A 19224-nucleotide genomic window follows, 5' to 3' on the forward strand; every position below is an offset into this window, starting at 1 on the left:
ACTTTTAGTGACTTGGATACAGAGATACAGTAGATGAATGTGTGCAGGTATGAAGACCAGGTTCATTATTAACAGCAGATTCATGCATACTTACGTAACTGTCCCTATTACACCATTTTGATGCCAATAATACAGACCAAAAATGGCACATAAACAGTGTAACAGCACTGTTTATGGGATTGCCCAAGGATCAAAGAATATAATTATGATAATTCTCTGTTCTTCAAGCTAATCATCCAAATCTGTCTTGTGGAAAAACCCAGAAAATCCCGCTATCAGTTAGTGGTTGAAAAACCTCTCCCAGTGTCTTGCTTTAGAGAAATTAACCTTTGCTCTCAAAGGAAGAAAGCCTTTTAGAAAATATGTGGGAAGCTTCTTTTGTGTACCAGCTTTGTAACACATTGTTAAGTATTAATTAAATTAAGCATTTTATATGTTATATATTTATTATCATCATCATCATCATTGTTTGTTTGGGCTATTTACTTTACTTTATTTTTGGTAACTTTGTGTGAAGACTAGTGACAGGGGAGAGGGAGATGGGCTGGGACGAGAGTGATTGGGATTACATTTGTATATGTCTTGGTATGCTGAGAAAACAATAATAAATATTTCTTAAAAAGTAAACTATCAAAACTATCAATCAATTAATCAATCAGTCAATCAAAAAAGGTTCGCTAACTTTATTTACCCAGTGCAGGTTTGTTGTATGCATGTTCTTCAGTAACACCCTGCTTCACTCCCATACAGTACACACCTGGGAGCCACCCTGTTCACTCTGCAGTTTTGGGTCAAGTGTCTTGCTCTAGAGCACTTCAATGGTGGGAAGGCTATTGCAGGAGAGGCGAATCATGCTTATTTATTACTTCCCTGCCGGTCCAGGGGGTTTAACCGATAACCTTCCAGTCACTAGTATTCTCCTCTATACCTTTAGGCCACCCTCACTGCCAAAAGTTACACCAAAATGGAAGACCAACTAAAGTTGACAGCAGCTTATGAATGTTAGTATTGGACATACAGCAATCAAGCATAACATATTAAGAAATTTGATAAGCTGTAGAAGATCAAAATACACACTACATGTGTAATTCAAGAAGCTTTTATTCATATAGAAATGGTCAGGTGAAATAGTCCTTGTCACACAAAACAAGGTTGGCATTTGATTATGAGCCAATGTAAAGCCAACATGTAGAGCCACTATGTGCACCAACCTCACAGAGACACATTTCTCGTATGTGCAACATTCAGACGTACCTGGGAGTTTGTACTCCCCCTGCAGACATAGTGATTATATAGTGTACTGGATGTATGCCCATGTAATCCTGACAGAGTGGCATACGTATGTATGGTGTAGGCAGGGGCGGCCTTAATGATCTGGGGGCCCGTTTCAAGAGCTCATATGGGGGCCCCATATGCACCCCCCCCCCAAAAAAAAAAAAAAAAAAAAAAAATGTTTTTTTTTTTTTTTTTTTTAATTAAAAAAAAATGTGTGGACTGAAGTTGGTTTGCTTCCACAATCCATAATGATGCATTTTCGAACTAAATTAATTAGGCTATCTGCACTTCCACCATGGACAGACAGCTAAAACAACTCACTCACATGATTCACTTGAGCTGAGCCCTGATTCAATCAGATCTACATCATCTTCTTGTATGAAATTCTTGGACGTCGGCCAGCCACAGGCGGGCCCCGGACTGGGATGCAAGTAAAAAAATATATTTAAAAAAAAAAAAAAAATTTTTTTTTTTTTTTTTTTTGGGGGGCCCCTGAGGTTGGGGGCCCGTTTCAATTGAAACGGGTGAAACATAGGAAAGGCCGCCACTGGGTGTAGGTTTGCATGCATCGTAGCCTCTCTCTTTGCAGTGTCCTTCTCTTGGTTCTACACTCTTCTCAGGACACAGAGGGAGCACTCTCCTTAATCACATTCCCTGGCCCATTGATTACACTAATGGTGTCGTATGCTACACAGGAGCGGCCTTCTAGCCCATACTCCATCAAGGGCAGGCACAATGGGCTCTAGGGAGACAGCAGGACGCACGTTCACTTCCATCTTGCAATGAGTATTGTGTGCTTGTCATTGTCCAGAGCTAGATTTATTGGCTCGCGTTGTTTCATCAATCAGGAGCATAATTATGATCCAGTCAGCATAACATGCTGATATTAGCAAAAAAAAAACGTATACTTATAAAAATGTATTCTGGCATGTATGTGAAGCAGAGCAACCCTTGGATTGATTGATTGTAGCAGACCAGAGGCTTTATGTCTGTCTTGTCCAAGGGGAAGGTTCCCCTCTTGCTGCGCAGTAGATGCAGGAAATGTAGGAAATCTGGGTTCTAATTCACATGGTTGCATATCTACATGAATAGTTCTGCTTTGCAGATTGTGATAAAAAAAAACTGTCATTCACATATGGAGTAGTTTTTATTTGAATGTAGGCTACTTATTATACAGCAAATATTTTAGAACTCCACTTTTAACAGCATCAATTGCTGACAATTGCTGTGGATCTGTTATGGTCATGGAAACATTTCTGGGAGAGTGATGGATTCCTTAATATCTGTATCCATGGAAGGTTTAAGATTTTAATGTGTTGTTCCTGTTTTTTATTTTATAAAAGTGCAAAGCCATTCACAACACTAGTGTATAAATTCACTAACAATTACCATGACATTTTGCATTTCCGCATGTGGAATGAGCTGTCGTTAAATTGCCATTTTACCCTGAAATTTGCTTCAGGGCTTTCCGAATATTGTTCTGCCTGCCTGCAGTTACCTAGTAGAGTCAACATTTTCTGTAATGAGCTGTGACTGTGGTGACACGCTGTTCTTCTCAAGCAATGTTTCCTATAGTATGTGCAGCACTGTTAGCTATAGACAACACACTGTCTACAGTCAGAATATAATGTCCAGCTTCAACGCAACATACATATAAACAAACACATTGTAGCCCTAAGTCATTTTCAAAATGTGCTTTTATGTTAATATTAAACATGCATATTGAAAAAACACAATAACAATCGTTATGAATTCAGGTTTTAGATCATGATTTATAGATAAATGTAATGTTAGTGACTAGCTTCAATCAAGGAGAATTAGAAGAGACACCCATATCCCACATAATAATATTGTACAACTCAGAACCTTGGTAGAATGTTCTTGAAGTGGAAATGTCTTTGTTATCCCTTGTCAGTCCTGTTTCCTGAATGCAAGTTTTATTTGGTTGCCAGCTAGCCTAAAGCAAGGCAAAAATAACCCAAGAAATGGTAGTCACATGAGTGAGTAGCTTTCAAAATCATGAGCTATGAATTTATGAATTCTGTGGTACTTGAACTAAGGAGGAATCAATCAAATCAAACCTGTCATTCCCTGACATAAATTCAAATAACAGATAGCATAATTAGAATTTCAATCATCTACGTTTCAACCTTTAATATGTGACAAACTTTACATCTTGACACTTTGCACAAATACTGAGTGAGCCAAGCCCACAGTGGCAATAAAAAGCTTCATGATCTAATCTCAAACTGCTTTATACATTATCGTTTAACATTATCTGTAAACTCTTCAACCAAGGAAATACATTATTATAACTCAACGAATCCTGTTGACGCCTCTTCTGAAGGCCCAACTTGTGCCTTTGTTTTAGTCATCCAGACATTTCATTTCATTTACATGACCAAAAAACACTGATTACAAAACAAACCTTTCTGTTAATCCTTGTTACCATACTCTCTGATGCATATATTTTACATACTAGCAATTATACATCAAATCATCAATAGCAAATGATACTTTTTCCCTTTTCATTGCTGGCACTCCGCTTTGGAAAACAAATACAATTCTATGAAAAACCGTGCGCGATCTGCGACATCTGGATCTGGGATAATTGTTGTATTGAATGACAATATTCACTTAAAAACTAAAATGCTGAGAGAAATGGTCAGTAACATCCTGCAGCGTAACTGATAAACTACTGTCTTTTTCTTCTAATGTTTACACTAACAAGAAGCAAAAACAGTCCTCCCTGTTGGGTGAATGAAAAAAGGAAACAGAAAAAAATGAGTCATAATAGATTGTGATCATGTCCAGAAAGTCGATTTATAGTTAACGTGGTGTCCAATCAGAATCATTCATCAATGATCTCTCATTCTCTCTCTCTCTCTCTCTCTCTCTCTCTCTCTGTCTCTCTCTCTGTCTCTCTCTCTTCTTCATCCTTCAGTACCGTCCTTCATCACATCCCAGAAGTGCAGAAGTGGGGCAGTCTACTTTACATGGTCTGTCTCCACTAGGACCAGCTTAGAGTCCTCAACAACCTCCAGCAGGGCCTCCATCTCTGGGCTGTCTACTCTCACCAGCTCTCCTTCCGCCACTTCCACATGAAGGTCAAGCCCATCCTCCTCTGCCCGTGGCAGGCCCTCAATCTTAGCCACCTCCACGGCCTCCACTGTGTTCTGCAGCACCTCCTCCTCCCCATCTCTGATCTTCTTCACATGAAAGGTAAAGGGCGGCACCCTGTACACAGTCGTCTTCGAGCGAGCGTGGACGGTGTGGTCGGGGGTCAGGGACTTCTTTATGTTCTCTGTGGAGGTCTTCATTTTCTCCTTGCGCTCCAGGTTGGGAGTCATGCGGGTGCTCAGTTTGCCCATCTGCTTCTCTAAGCTGTGCTTGGTCTTCTCCATGTTGTCACGGGTCTTCTGTCTTGTCTTCTCCATGTTGTCGCGAGTTTTCTGCTTGGTCTTTTCATATTTCTCCCGGGTCTTTAGACGCTTCTTCTCCATTTTCTCTTTGGAGAAAGCCTTCTTTATGTTGTCCACACGCTCCTTACTGCTGCGTTTGATGCGCTGGGCCCGAGACTCCTCGATGATCTCTTCGATCTCCACCTCCTCATCTGAGTTTATTGCCCCCTCAGCTCCCTCCTCAGGTATCTGCTGCAGGCCCTCGACTACCACACCTTCAGCAACTGGTTCCTCTATCTTGGCCTTGGCTTCCTTTGGTGGTTCTTCCTGTGGAGATACAAGAGGGATAACATGCAACATTAGTGAAAAGGGTATATTGTGGAGCAACACAAAACACAGCAACACGAAAGCCTCCACTGAATCCTGCAGCAGTCAGTGGAAGGAGGCTAATATGTAGTTCCAAAGAGTTTTTTTTTAAACATAAATTGAATGAAAGTAATAGTCAAGGACATTAAATGACATTTTCCTGATGTGTCCATGGAAAACAATCAAGTAAATTAATTGGATATTTTAAAAAAACTTTTTTTTCCATATTATAGTATTATAGTATAGACTACTTTAGTGATCCACTCACTCAGGCTGTATGATAACTCATTTATGTAATTGTTTTCATTTGTCATGTCATATCAAAAATCTGAGACTGGGAAATTTAAATTTGTAATGGACTTCAAGATGGAGGTGAAATTGGAAATGTGAATGCATGATCCATTATTCTGATCCATTATATGGCTGATACAGTATCAGATATGAAGGCTAGTTTTTATTGTTGCGCCCCATCTAGTGGTGTAAGTGTTGAAATGCTGCTTGAGGCATCAAAGTCATCTGCCATCTTAAAGCAAAAGAACTGAGGTCAGTGTGGTTGGCACAGCTCCCTACAGATCTTAAATCTTTGTTGCTTCAAGGAAACACATTTGACGGTAAAGTCATACCAAAACCTTGGCCTGCAAGTCATACCAAAACCTTGGGCATGGCATGTCTAGACACAAATGCATTTCCTGTCATATCTCAGCTGTTTCTGAATACCGTTATCCACACGTGGTGAAAAGCAAACCTTTAATGTAATTATGATACACCAAGAGCTGCATTTTAAACGGGATGAGTTATTTTCCAAGAAGGAAAAGTATTTGCCATTGTGTGTTGTATTAAAACATTTGTCCATATTTACCTATAATTTATTATATCAATAAACAATTCTGGATTGTGGTTTTAATATTAAAAAAATGTATATTTCTGCTTGCACTTCTAAAGCATTTTGTGGCTATTGCAACGCAACACAAGTCAGCTTCACTTCAGACATTGAGTTCCACTTGTGAGGTATTAATACACACACATTCACAGCTTATTAACACATTTTAAACACACTACAGAAGTGTAGGGCACTACCTTGTGAGCCAAGGATAATCTCAACTTCACTGTGCAGTGCACTGTGCACCTGTGAAAACAGGCCTCAATTGCAGTCTTTTCAGTTTATTTTTCCAGTCTTATACTCCCCCTAGTGGTAAAAAGGCGAAGTATCCTGAGCTGCTTTCACACACGTAAAAAAAAAAAACACACGTTTTTACACAAGTAAAAAAACCAAATATCCACAACCTCACTCTACAAAGATAAACAGAGGAACTCATCTTTTTCTGTATAATAATTTGAGTTGTAGGTTCAATAATCAGATGAGGAAAACATAAAACCATCTGTTCTTGCTCATCCACTAACTGCTGTTCTTCTGACAGTTGCCATTCATTCAGCAGTGCAACAACTACATTCACACAATCTTAGAAGCATGCTGTCTGTGTGGAACCAGATAGTCGCAGAGGAACAAAGAAATATCTATTATAAGAATGAATGTCATCCCTCCCAATGCACTGCCCTGCCCCCTGACAACATGCCTTTGACCCACGGCGAGATCTGTCTTATGGATGACTTTATCATCACTGCCCCACCCTGCCGCACCTCACTGCTCCTACTTACTGTCTTTAGCATATCTCAGTCTCTTTTCATATGCTGCTCTGCATGCCTCCCTTAACACCCCATTCTCCTTCACTCCCTTCACTGTCAGACTATGCAGTTACAGTTGATATTACATTGATTGAACAGCTACAGTACTGTGTTCAGCATGCATATTTCCACAGGACAGAGGGAATGAGTCACAATTCCCTTTCCAATCATAACACCACACTCAGCATTAACCTAAAAGACTGGAGGCCCACTAAAGATTATTCAACACATAAGAGAAGCTTTAATGTGCGTACGTATGTGTCAAATATGTCATGTGTAAGACCTGTGTTGATTGTCCTGTTATCCTGTGTGTAGTACGTAAGCCCGGCCTTCTTACGTCTGTGACTGATCGTCTGTTGATTATACTGTATTTAAGCCTGTTTGATTCTATTGTACATTATTAGATGGTCCCGTATGCTACCCATGTGTTTCCTGTTCATGTTTTCAGCCTGTTGCTAAATTCAACTTGTTTTACCCCACAATTCCTACCTACTATGTCCTGCATTGGAGTCCTGCTTAAAACCGTGACAGAACCATCATGATTCACCGAACTCAGTGGGAAGAATTTTTATTTCATTTTATTTTCATTTTTGTTTATCACGATGCCACCAGTTTGGAGCAAGTTGTGGAGGCGGTCTGCCATGGCAAACCATTCGTTACCTGCCCCTGACAGAATGAACATGTTAGTTGTGCACCCAGAGGTTACCGACCAACTCTGCACAGTGGTTTCACACCAAAGAGTTGTCCTCAAGTGTCACAGCCAGCTTCTTCAGGAAACGGTAGAGGGAGCCTGTGGCCTAACGGCCAGCTCCAATGCCCTTCCAACACAGATCACATTGGTGCATACTTCCACACCTACTGCCAGTGCCTTGCCCACCCAGGATCCCCACGTGCCTCACCCTGAGTATTACAATAGTGATCCTGAATCCTGTGTTGGCCGGTTTTCAAGGATCAGGCATAGAACGTTCCTGCCTGGTACAGTACATGCTCACTTGTTCCCTCAGTTGCCAGTGACCCAAGAGCACGGAAGAGTAGACACTCTTCCGTGCTCTTGCATGGTCCTGCTTAAAACCGCTAAAGCTTAGTATTCTCTGAGCTTACCCGTGTAAACTGTACAAGCTGGTTGAAATAATCAATATCAAGGGCCCCTGGCGACAAGAAGAGCCCAGTGAGAGATCAGCTGTGCAGGGTTTGCATGGAAAGCGCTACAGCTCAGCAGAGATGTGTGATTGATGTCTGTGTGTTACTTTCTTTCATCTCAGCAGCACCAGTGAGTGAGTGAGTGTGTGTGTGTGTGTGTGTGTGTGTGTGTGTGTGTGTGTGTGTGTGTGTGTGTGTGTGTGTGTGTGTGTGTGTGTGTGTGTGTGTGTGTGTGTGTGTGTGTGTGTGTGTGTGTGTGTGTGTGTGTGTGTGTGTGTGTGTGTGTGTGTGTGTGTGTGTGTGTGTGTGTGTGTGGGGGGGGGGCTTTACATGCCAGTGGGAAAGAGGTTGAAGAAGACGGCAAATTGTTGTTATCCATTTTTCCAATCTCCCCTTTGTCTTCCATTTCCCTGGCCTGCAACAGATGGAATTAATCAGGCTGGCTGACACGAGAGATCTATCAATCTACATTGCCATTAGATGAAACTTTATTGTGTGGGGGCATTAACCGTGAAATTATCGAAATCATTATCAACATTATCATTAAACAACAATTATTAAGGTAAGGTAAATGGTGCATTTATATAGCGCCTGTGCATTACGTTCACCTTTTCACACACCGACGGCTGGTTAGGGGTTGAGTGCTTAAGAGCACTTCAACACTAACCAAGGGGGATCGAACCAAGTGGCTGATGTACCTCCTGAACCACTGCTGTAAGATATGCTATGATGATTTGGACTTCTTTTGCCTCTTGTTACCTTGTTGTTAATGTCATCAATGCAGAGGTGATAGTGTGTGTGGGAATTGACATTTTTCTTTGGAATTGATGCTGACACTTGTGACACACGAGATCAAAGTGACAATTTAGTTCATATTCATATTAATCTGTATTTAGAGATATATTGATATTTATGTCATAAATATATAAGAGAATATCAATGTATCCCATCTAATTTGAAGCATAGTCCCTCTCCGTTCCTCCTCATCTCACTTTCACCTCAAGACTTCAAGACACATTTGTTTGTTTCATTGCACTAAGAACATCCATTACATCCATCTAGGAAACACTTCTGTCCTCATTGCAATCTGCATGGATTCCTATGGCAGCTTTCATTAATTTGTTGCATTTTATTTCATTTGTTGGCGCTACATAGATCCATTAAGCCTCATGTATATTTTTATAGAAAAGCTGTTCTTTTTTGTGACTATTGCAGCCGTGCAAAAAAAGTATAAACCTTTAGCCTGATTTAGAGGGCATATAAAGAGCCTATTTGACAGCTTTTGTGTTTGTACAAGTACTGTATGTACAGTAGGGATGTCAAGGCTGATAATGACACTGAAATTAGAGGCAGCGTTTACACTGTTACAAGTACAGTAGTAACACACACGAGTACAGCTTATAGCTGTATCTCCGTATCTCTCCATCTGTTCAAATATTGCCATATGAGTCTATCATAAAAGTGACATTGTTGCCTTATCTGGTGCTGGTGTATGGGTGTGGGGCTCCCAGGCCAACCTGCCCTGTAAGGGTTTATTTTGGGCTTGCCTGTCCCCCTCTCTGGATTCCATCTATCATTCTCTGGCTACTGGCCACTACAGCACTCAGCCCCCCCCTCCTCTCTGCAAAGCAACAGATAAACACAGGGTCCTGTCGCCGAGGCAACCACCTCCTGCAAATACATGTCCTTAGAGTGTTGTGAAGTTTGCATTGATGGCTATCACCTGCTCAGTGTTACATTGATTATAGTAGGACGATACGCAGTGTCACTCTCCTGCTCGGTGGATCTGTATGTTACACATTCTGAGGTCAAGCCACAGCAAATCTGAAATGCTGATGCTAGGGATGTTTCTGCATGGATGGACGTCAATACAGAAATGTATGTCCCAGGGTTTAATTTGTGCAATTGGTTCTGGGAAATAACAAACTGAAATGCTAGTTTTGTATTCAAATATACTGCAGTTATACTACATTATACTACAGTTACAGTAAACAAATATACTATATAAATATAGTATGCACGCACGCATGCCACACACACACACACACACACACACACACACACACACACACACACACACACACACACACACACACACACACACACACACACACACACACACACACACACACACACACACACACACACACACACACACACACACACACACACACACACACACACACAGTTATGTTGGACCTCTATTAGCAGTTATGAGGCCTGAACAGGAAGCTGCTACAGCCAGTGGAAACATGGCAGTGCAGGGCATGCTGGGAACAGATGAAGTCATACGAAACAGGAAATAACAGTATGGCTCTATGCACTAAATCACTGTGCCGGTCACACAGTCTACTTACTAAGACATCTAGTTAAAGACATCTAGAGTAAAAGTACAAAAGTATTGGTATCAAAATGTACCAAAAGTAGAAATTACTCATTATGCAGAAGGTCCCATTTCACAAGTTTTCAAAAGTATAAAAATCCTTTAAAAATAGCAGATCTACAAGCTCACGATGCGTCGTATCGTGAGCTTGCAGTTCTGCTATTTTTAAATAGCCAAAATGTATATAGGGTTGAAGTGGTTAATGTATGTTTTGTAATAATAATCAAATTCTACAAAGTAACTAGTAACTAAAGTTTTCAAATAATAGCAGTGCAATAAAAGTACAATATTTGCCGGTGGTGTAGTGGAGTAGAAGAAAAAGTACTGAAAACTGGAAATACTCCAGTAAAGTAAAAAATACCTCAAACACGCCATTGTTAAAGGCCAAAAAGTTCCCAAACTTCGACAAATGTTCAAAGATTTTCAAAAATGTCCTAAATAACAGATCTAAAAGCTAGCTATTTTCACTATTTTGGAAATAGGGCTTAAGTGGTCAATGGAAGGGAATTGGGCAATGTGTTTCTGTTATCATCTCAATTGTTTGGATGTAAACATTAATAAAGCAGAAGAAATTAGAAATTAGAGTACATGTTTGGATCAGTGTTCTATACATAGAGCACGGATCCTTACATGTACAACTATTAGGTTTATACTTTAAAAAACTGGACTCTAGCGTGTTATCTGGCCTAGAGGATGATACTGCAGATATCAGCCAGCCAAATTTCAAGCATACCATTGTCTAATTACAATCACAGAGAACAGGAACTGTTTATTATTTCTACGGCTTGACATGAGAACAAATTTAAGCGACAGAACAGAGTGACAGTATGAGAAAGTCTGCCGACTTTCTCATACTGTCACTCTGTTCTGTCGCTTAAATTTGTCCATTAGGGTCCCTATGTTACCTTCCACATCTCCTCCCACTCACCACCGATGGAAAAGTGTGCGCGCCGCCTCTGTGTAATCGAGTGTATTCTGCCCGGTGCCAGAGTAATAGTGGTATGTGTGACTGTGTCCCTCTCAATGAGAGAGAGTTCTGCTGGTAATGTGTCTTTCTTTCCTTGGAGAGTGGCCTGGTGAAACATACCTCATGGAAATGTTGGCAAAGACGTCTGTGTGTGTGTGTGTGTGTGCGTGTGCGTGTGCGTGTGCGTGTGCGTGTGCGTGTGCGTGTGCGTGTGCGTGTGCGTGTGCGTGTGTGTGTGTGTGTGTGTGTGTGTGTGTAGGCATGTGCGAGTGTTTACATGGCCTAGACAAGCCAACACTATCTCTATGCTCATGAGCTTGTCTCTCAGAAAGAGCCCCTACCCAGGAGGTGCTGTGAGTCTGATAAAGAACACAAATTAATACCTTCAAAAACATGCCGAGCATCACGTTTTTCAGTTTAAAGCTATTTGCTGTGAGCGACAAAACATAAATCAGGCTCAAGAGAGAGAGAGCAAAATGGACAACACAAAAGCATGACAAGACTGCGAGATGAAGTTATCATCTCCAGCATGCCCTGTGCATTGGGACACCCTCAATACATAAAACCACAGCATGCTTTTTGCGTCTGAAGTCTTATTGTCTCCACCAGGCCGAAGGCATGGCGGAGACTATGTTTTGGCACCCTGTCCGTCCGTTCGTGTGCGTGTGTGTGTGTGTGTGAGTGTCCGTCTGTGAACCGTTGGTGCACTTTCTTCACATGGGCCTGTTATAGCGCCACCAGGATTGTTTTGACAAAACTCCTACAGATTTTGTTCAAACATCACGCAAATTGGTACACAGTATCTCAATAGTCATAAAACAAAACGGGTCTTTCAGATTTTTCATATTCCATCCTGATTGGCTATGATTGGCTTCCAAAGTTTGCAGGAGTGCTCCGTTTTGAACAAAATGCCTGAAATCATGAACACAGAGTGTGATTTCCATTAAATCTTGCACACACATTCCCACTAGGCCGAGAAAGAAATGCCACTTGAACATTTTCTAGGCCGATTTATGTTTTTACTTATAACTGCACCGAAAACCTTAACCCTGTATTTTTCACATCTGCCTTTTATAGCGCTACCAGGAGGCCGACTTATGTAAAACACATGTTTTGATATTACTCTTCCAGATTTTATCTAAATTTCACTCAAATCGGTACACAATACACATGATCTCTATAGTCATGTGATCAAGACGGATCTGTTTGATTTTTCATATTCCATTGGCTAAGATTGACATCTAAAGTTTGCAGGAGTGGCCCGTTTTGAACAAAATTCCGCAAATCATGAACGCAGTGTCCGATTGCGATGAAACTTTGCACACACATTCACACTACGTGGAGGAACAAATGCCACCCTTTTAAGATTATAGCACCACCGGGAGGCAGATTCTTGCAAAACGATTTGTTTATATTACTCCTAAAAAAAAATCACATTATCTCTATAGTCAAGTGATCAAGACGGATCCGTCAGATTTTTCATATTCCATCCTGATGACGAATTCCGAACATTGCTGGCCCACACAATAACCTACTTGACCTGCCGGAGACCTGTGCTCCGAGGAGCACCTTTTCTGGTTACTGTATACTTCTTGTATACATTACATTGTATATATCATCCTTATCTGAAAATCTTTTAATTTCAGCAAGCAACACTGTCATATGACGAAGTATAAATCTGGCTTAATTCCTCTCAGAGGCAGAGCATTCTCTGCAGGACTCATGCGAGGACACAAGGATCACTTAACTACGGGCTGTTGCCATGAACAACAGAGCCAACAGTGGCCCTGACAAGTGCTATAAAGAGACCACAGTCACTTTGACTAAACCCACTGGCATATTTCTTTCTCTGTCCCGCTGTCTCCATCTATCTATCTCTCTCTCATCAGGATTGAGATGCTATTTACTGATCCAATGCTATCATAACATTACTGTCCAATGTTGTCAGGGTTCGCCATTAACAATATCAATGAAATAATGAAATTGTTCTTGTTTGTTTGTTGGTTTGTTTCATTTATTTGTAAGCCTGTGCTTATTGAAAAGTATGTAATTTAATGATTGTGATGCAATAACATAACGAATGCCATAGACCTGTAAATAATAATAATAATAAGGTCCCCACTCCTTTGGGGGTATTTTTGTCACAGTATATTTGCAGATCCATTTTGGTCAAGTTTAGTAAAAAACAAACAAACTGAGGTGTACAAAACACTTGGTTGTTGCATATTTCAGTGACTCATGAATTAGTTTTGCTGCATCGGTTCTGTACCCATGTAACTCATTACCCAGAAAGCTTCATCATGGCAGTGGTACCAATAGAAAAGGGCTAGCAGGTTGGCATCCTATTTGTTATTCAAGTCGTATAACATCTACGACCATCCGGAACCAAGGCATTTAACACCCGACATGTGTTCAACCATGCATGCACGCACCCGTACTTACTCACTTGCTCATTCACACAACCACATATGCATCCACACCCACAAATAAACACACACCATCACACACACATTCATACACTCTGGCTCACACACACACACACACACACACACACACACACACACACACACACACACACACACACACACACACACACACACACACACACACACACACACACACACACACACACACACACACACACACACACACACACACCGTTAGATAGACACCATTCCTTTAAAGGCAGTGTGATGAAAGGTAGGTGTGGTGAATCACAGAGGCAGCTGTCTGGTTCTGTCCACTTCATTTAACTAGGAGTGATATCACCCATGTGACCTTCTAGCAGGGGCTAGAGGGGTGGCTCTTACACACTGACAGGAAAGGTGGAGGTTTGGGTTTATAACACATAAAAAGTATTGGTTCTTCCACAGTTCTTAAAAGGTTCTTTGTGGTGGTTGAGGTTCTATATAACAATGCTGTTGTACAAAGTACCTGTTATAGCCTGTATGCTTTTTTAGAGGATCTCTACTGGTACAGCTTAGAATAGGCACCTCTAATGGTTCTAGGACCATTTGACAAAGATACTATATAAAATAGGTGCTATATAGCGCCAAAAGAAGTTCACCTATGATTATGAGCAAAAGAAATGAGCTTTTAGTGCTATTTAGCACCACTTTTGTTAATAGCCAATGAAGCACCACACTTTGGTCCTTATAAAAGTCAAATAAAGATGCATTTATCAGTTGGGAATGAGTTTATGGCAGCGTAATATCAGCCACATCACAGTCAGCCCTTATACTCTGTCTACTACACATTGGAGATTACTAAACCAGGCAGCTGTTATTACGACAGAAAATCTAATGAAGGAGAGGAGCACAGTAACTATTCTGTTTTGTGGAACACACAATGCTCTCTTGTCCCCAACAGTCAAGCTCTGCAGGATTAATGTGTCTCCTTACAGGCAGATGCATTCAAAGAGAGAGACATTTTTGTTTCCATTAACCCCCATGGTGATGTCACTACGCAGCCTGCGTATGCGCCACAGGAAGGGAGTTCCTTTTCTTTTCTGTCAGAGTCATTTGTGACTTCATTCATTCAAGTCAGACTGGGAAAGCCCTTTTCCATGCTTCAGCCCTCCCTCCCACAAGCCACAACTATGACTGAAACCAAGTGGAATATCAGGATTTGACCATTTACTTTTCCAGTTGTGTCTGTATGAACTGGCGACTAGGGCAAATTATCTAACAAAGCTGTGCGTGCCTCTCTTTGAAACTATCAGTAATGGTACATTATAGTAACAGATTAAGTACCGTTGCTGTAAAGTTTAGAACAACACAGGGTTATTATAGTTAACTAAAACTAAGACATAACTAAGTGATGAATAATTCAAAACTACTGTATAATAACTCTGCAACAACATCAACAACTATCAGTGCAGTCTTTCCATCTGGTTTCTTGCATTTAACGTTTTAATTAGGAGCTCTTTATTCTTTCTTAGACTGCACTGTTACAACACTGGACAGTTTTTATCCTACATATGAATAAGGAAACCTCTGCCCGTCAGTCACACAGTCACACTCTCTGTTCCGCATGGTTCTCCTCAGTGGGTTGAGCAATTGATCTGAACTTGCACACAGGCATTGACCATTAGCATATGCAGACCGTGAGGAAGCCTGTTTTCCAACATTTAAGCTGTTTATTAGCGTTTTTGGTGTAAACACCAGAGATTCCAAGGTAGCCGTGCGTGTGCGATTAGCTGTCGGAGCTAGGCAGAGATCAGTCATATGAACACACAGCTATTAAATGAGTTTTGAAACTGTAAATATTCAGAATCAATGTGTAGCCTATTGAGAAATGAATATTATATATTTATAACATAGAAAAATGTACTTATATTATCCAAATAAGCTATGAGGGTGAACAAGAAACACAGCTGAAGAGGTGATTGGAATCAGCGTTTCCAAGTAAAACAGCATGATACCTGATACTGTGTACACAGCGCATAACCCTTATAACCATAAGTCTGCAAATACTTTCAGTGCTCACATCCCTGGGTATGGACTAGTTATTAAAGTAAAAAAAATAGTATTGTAATTACCACATTCTTACTACACGTATAGCAATCAGCACGGAAGCAATCTTCATCTAGTTAGAACATGATTAACAGCCTGCTGCCCTTAATATAGCATCAGCCAATAGCTTATAAGACTATAAAGATCAGATTACGTAGAGCTAATACAGTGATTCATGAGCTGTCATTCTTGCCCATATGCTTGGCGATGTGGGAAGGAAGCCATATTGCTTGGCTTTGTTCGCACTTGCACTATTGTTTGAGCGATTCTGAACAATGGGGCTGGGTGATTATTGATGGCATAGATGCAGTGGTGGAAGAAGTAAGAGGTTTTACCAGCTTGTACAGCAAGCTGGTCTAGATTTACTCGTGGATGAAGGGGCGTGGCCGTGGCTTTTTGATTGGTTCGAATGACATGGGGGGCGTCCCCGTTACTTTTTGACAATTGGTTCAAGTGACATGCTTTTGGTCCGATTTTTCATATACCATCCTGATTTTCAACAAAATAACTCATCAATCATGAACGTAGCGTTTGATTGCCGTGAAACCTTGCACGCACATTCCCCACTAAGTTGAGGAAGAAATGGCACCCTTCCCTTTTCACATTGGCCTGTTACAGCGCTACCAGTAGGCCAATCTTAGCAAAACTTTTTTTTTAAACATTACTCCTACAGATTTTGTCCAAACATCACGCAAATCGTGCAAAAACTTCATCAACAAACCTCTATAATGACCAACATTCCAAACATTGCTGGCCCAAAACAACCTACCAGACCTGGCGGAGACCTGACCTGTGCTCCGAGGAGCACTTTTTCGTTATCACTGATTTCATCCACCTCAGATTTGACAGATAACTGAACACAACCAAATCAACTTTTATGACATTTTGGGAAATTGTATTGTGTCATTGGTAGACTCGAAGTCATGTCTTTTTGACACGCTCAAAATAAAGCCTAATTGATGTGAGCTTGTAAATTGCTTGTAAATTGTGTATTTTCGGCATTTCATACCGTTATACGGTGGAATATGAATTAGGCAGAAGAAAGGTCTGTCAAACATTTGATTATGCTTCCAAGGTGTCCTTGGAATTAAGGAAATGCACCATTTCCTTAATCTTCAGTTGAACAATTCTTATTATTCATGTGCATACAGGATCTAGTCCTGGAGATACTGAGAACACAGTGTGTCCTGGGTCTCACTAACAGCCTATATCTCACAGGACAGTGCCAGGAACACAGCACCCCTTCAGCAGGAATGAGAAATACCAGCTAGCAGAAACAGCCACTGAGATTCAAGGGGCAAATTACACTGTATGGTAACTCATTAAGTATCATATATCTGCAAATTAGTGTGGGGAAATGTTTGGTTCAAAAGCAACTTGTTTTGTTACAAGATTATCAGGCCTACATAACTATTTTATAAAATATATTAGTTTAAAGATTATTCTTAAATGTAACTATTCATTACCAAAAACCGAAGGTCTTTATTGTGTCTCTTTATAAATATGTTCCTTGTTATGGGTATAACACACTGTAGCTGTAGTAAGATTTTAAGTTCCCCATTTATTAATTCATTATACAATTTCCCTGTCAATACACATGCAGTCAGTGGACAAAGCATGGTATAATTCATATTAGAAGACATAACAGCATACACACACACACACACACACACACACACACACACACACACACACACACACACACACACACACACACACACACACACACACACACACACACACACACACACACACACACACACACACACACACACAATCAATCAATTAGTGCTGAGTATGTGGCTAAATTTAGACTCACTCAATGAAATAGGACACTGTACCGTTCCATTCCATTGCTGCTGCTGTATTTATAATCAGACTACCACAGCAGTTTTCATTTAGTATGAAGTCAGACGAATTGGCAAACTCCATATTTTGGCTGTCATTCTCTGAGATGTGTGGCTACATGTGTTGGAGTAAGCAGAGTGTGGTTCGCACAGAGCTGGGAGGTGGTACTGTATGAGGAGACATCCCAGATGGAAACCTCAACAGTGACCTGATATGTGCCTCAGCGAGTAAATCCTATTGGTATAGGAAAGACATATCTGTCGGGTGGAAACCTTGTATGAGGAGAAGTCTGTTTTGGATAGTATTCATTAATGTATATCAAGAACAAACCAATGTCATTCCAACAAGGTAACACTTTATGAAGACCATGTCTATAATTCATTATAATCTGCTTATAACACTATATTAAATGTAAATAATTATAGTTATAAGTACTCATAATATTACTCATAATGATAACAATGAATCATAACAAACTATAAAGAATTTTATAATGACTTATAAGGTGAAGTATTATAATACAGTATGTTTATAACGCATTATAGACATGGGCTTCATAGGAAGTGATGCCATTTTGTTCTTTTCACCAGAATCATAGTGTATTATTATTCTCATATTGTAATACGATACATTATAATTTTATAATACATTATAATGACAGCAATGCATTATAGTGTGATACGTTTCAATTTATATTGGCTACAGCAGTGTTTGTGGCTCAAAGGTTATGCAAAGCTCAGCCAATCACTTTAAAAGCCGCCGGATCGGGTTAGCCAATCAGGGATTTATGCTGGCTTAGCGCCACAAACGTGAAGTGATGCTCCGCCAATCCGTGAAGTCGGCGGTTTTGGTTGGCCAATCAGGGAAGCCAATGCATACAATCTCCCAAACACACAGAGTATTTTTGTGTTCTCCTCAGACCTTCTGGCTGACAGATACAGATATTCTTGTTTTTTCGGTTCTCGGTAACCGTTGGTCCGTCCGAATTGCCATTGGCTCCGCACACACTTCAGGGTCATATTCACAGGCCGAGTTTGACAGCACTCGGTCAGACGCTTTCCGAGTTATGTGAATTTACTAGATGAACTTATAATGCATTATAGACAAGGGCTTCATAGAAATTGTTACCCAACAACACAACTAGTATTACTGTTATTTGTTTCCTAACAGAAGACATGTCAGTCAGTGCTGGTTAAACAACCAAACAGTAAATCAGGTGTTAAAGATAGAAAGGTGTTAAATATGCAAAGCCCACAAATAGCATGCTATACTGTACAGCATCATTGCAGAACAACACACATACCGCGATACATGAAAGCCTTGCCGAGCCCTGAGGCCCATAGGGCAGGAGCGTGAGGCAGCTTGATGTACAAGTACACCCCCTGGACATGACGCTAGTATGTTGCAGGGACTTACCCCAATCCAACCCTTGATGCTGAGTGCCAAGCAGGGGGAATTGGGTCGAACCCCGACCTCCCAGTCTCAGGGCGGACACTCTATAGCCACAAGGTCACTGACCCGGTACATAGTGTGATAATATTACATATACAGTATGTACAGTGTTTGCGGTCCCAAGCCTTCGGCCATAGGAATGGCAAGGGATCTGGTTTCTGCCACACACATCGTAACGGCAGTGACTGGGGGAAA

The 19224-nt window shown here is 40.7% G+C and overlaps 1 protein-coding gene across 1 annotated transcript in view; it reads right to left on the reverse strand.

Moving 5' to 3' along the window:
* Positions 1-3414: 3414 nt before the first annotated feature.
* cavin1a (caveolae associated protein 1a) overlaps positions 3415-19224 on the reverse strand; it is a 22677-nt gene continuing 6867 nt past the window's right edge. The window contains exon 2 of the mRNA XM_084072763.1: positions 3415-5003. Within this exon, the coding sequence (XP_083928889.1) occupies positions 4263-5003 (741 nt within the window). The 3' untranslated portion in view covers positions 3415-4262. The remainder of the gene's footprint in view (positions 5004-19224) is intronic.

The sequence above is a fragment of the Gymnoscopelus microlampas genome (assembly GCF_963454915.1).
Source record: "Gymnoscopelus microlampas genome assembly, chromosome: 11".
Classification (NCBI taxonomy): domain Eukaryota; kingdom Metazoa; phylum Chordata; class Actinopteri; order Myctophiformes; family Myctophidae; genus Gymnoscopelus; species Gymnoscopelus microlampas.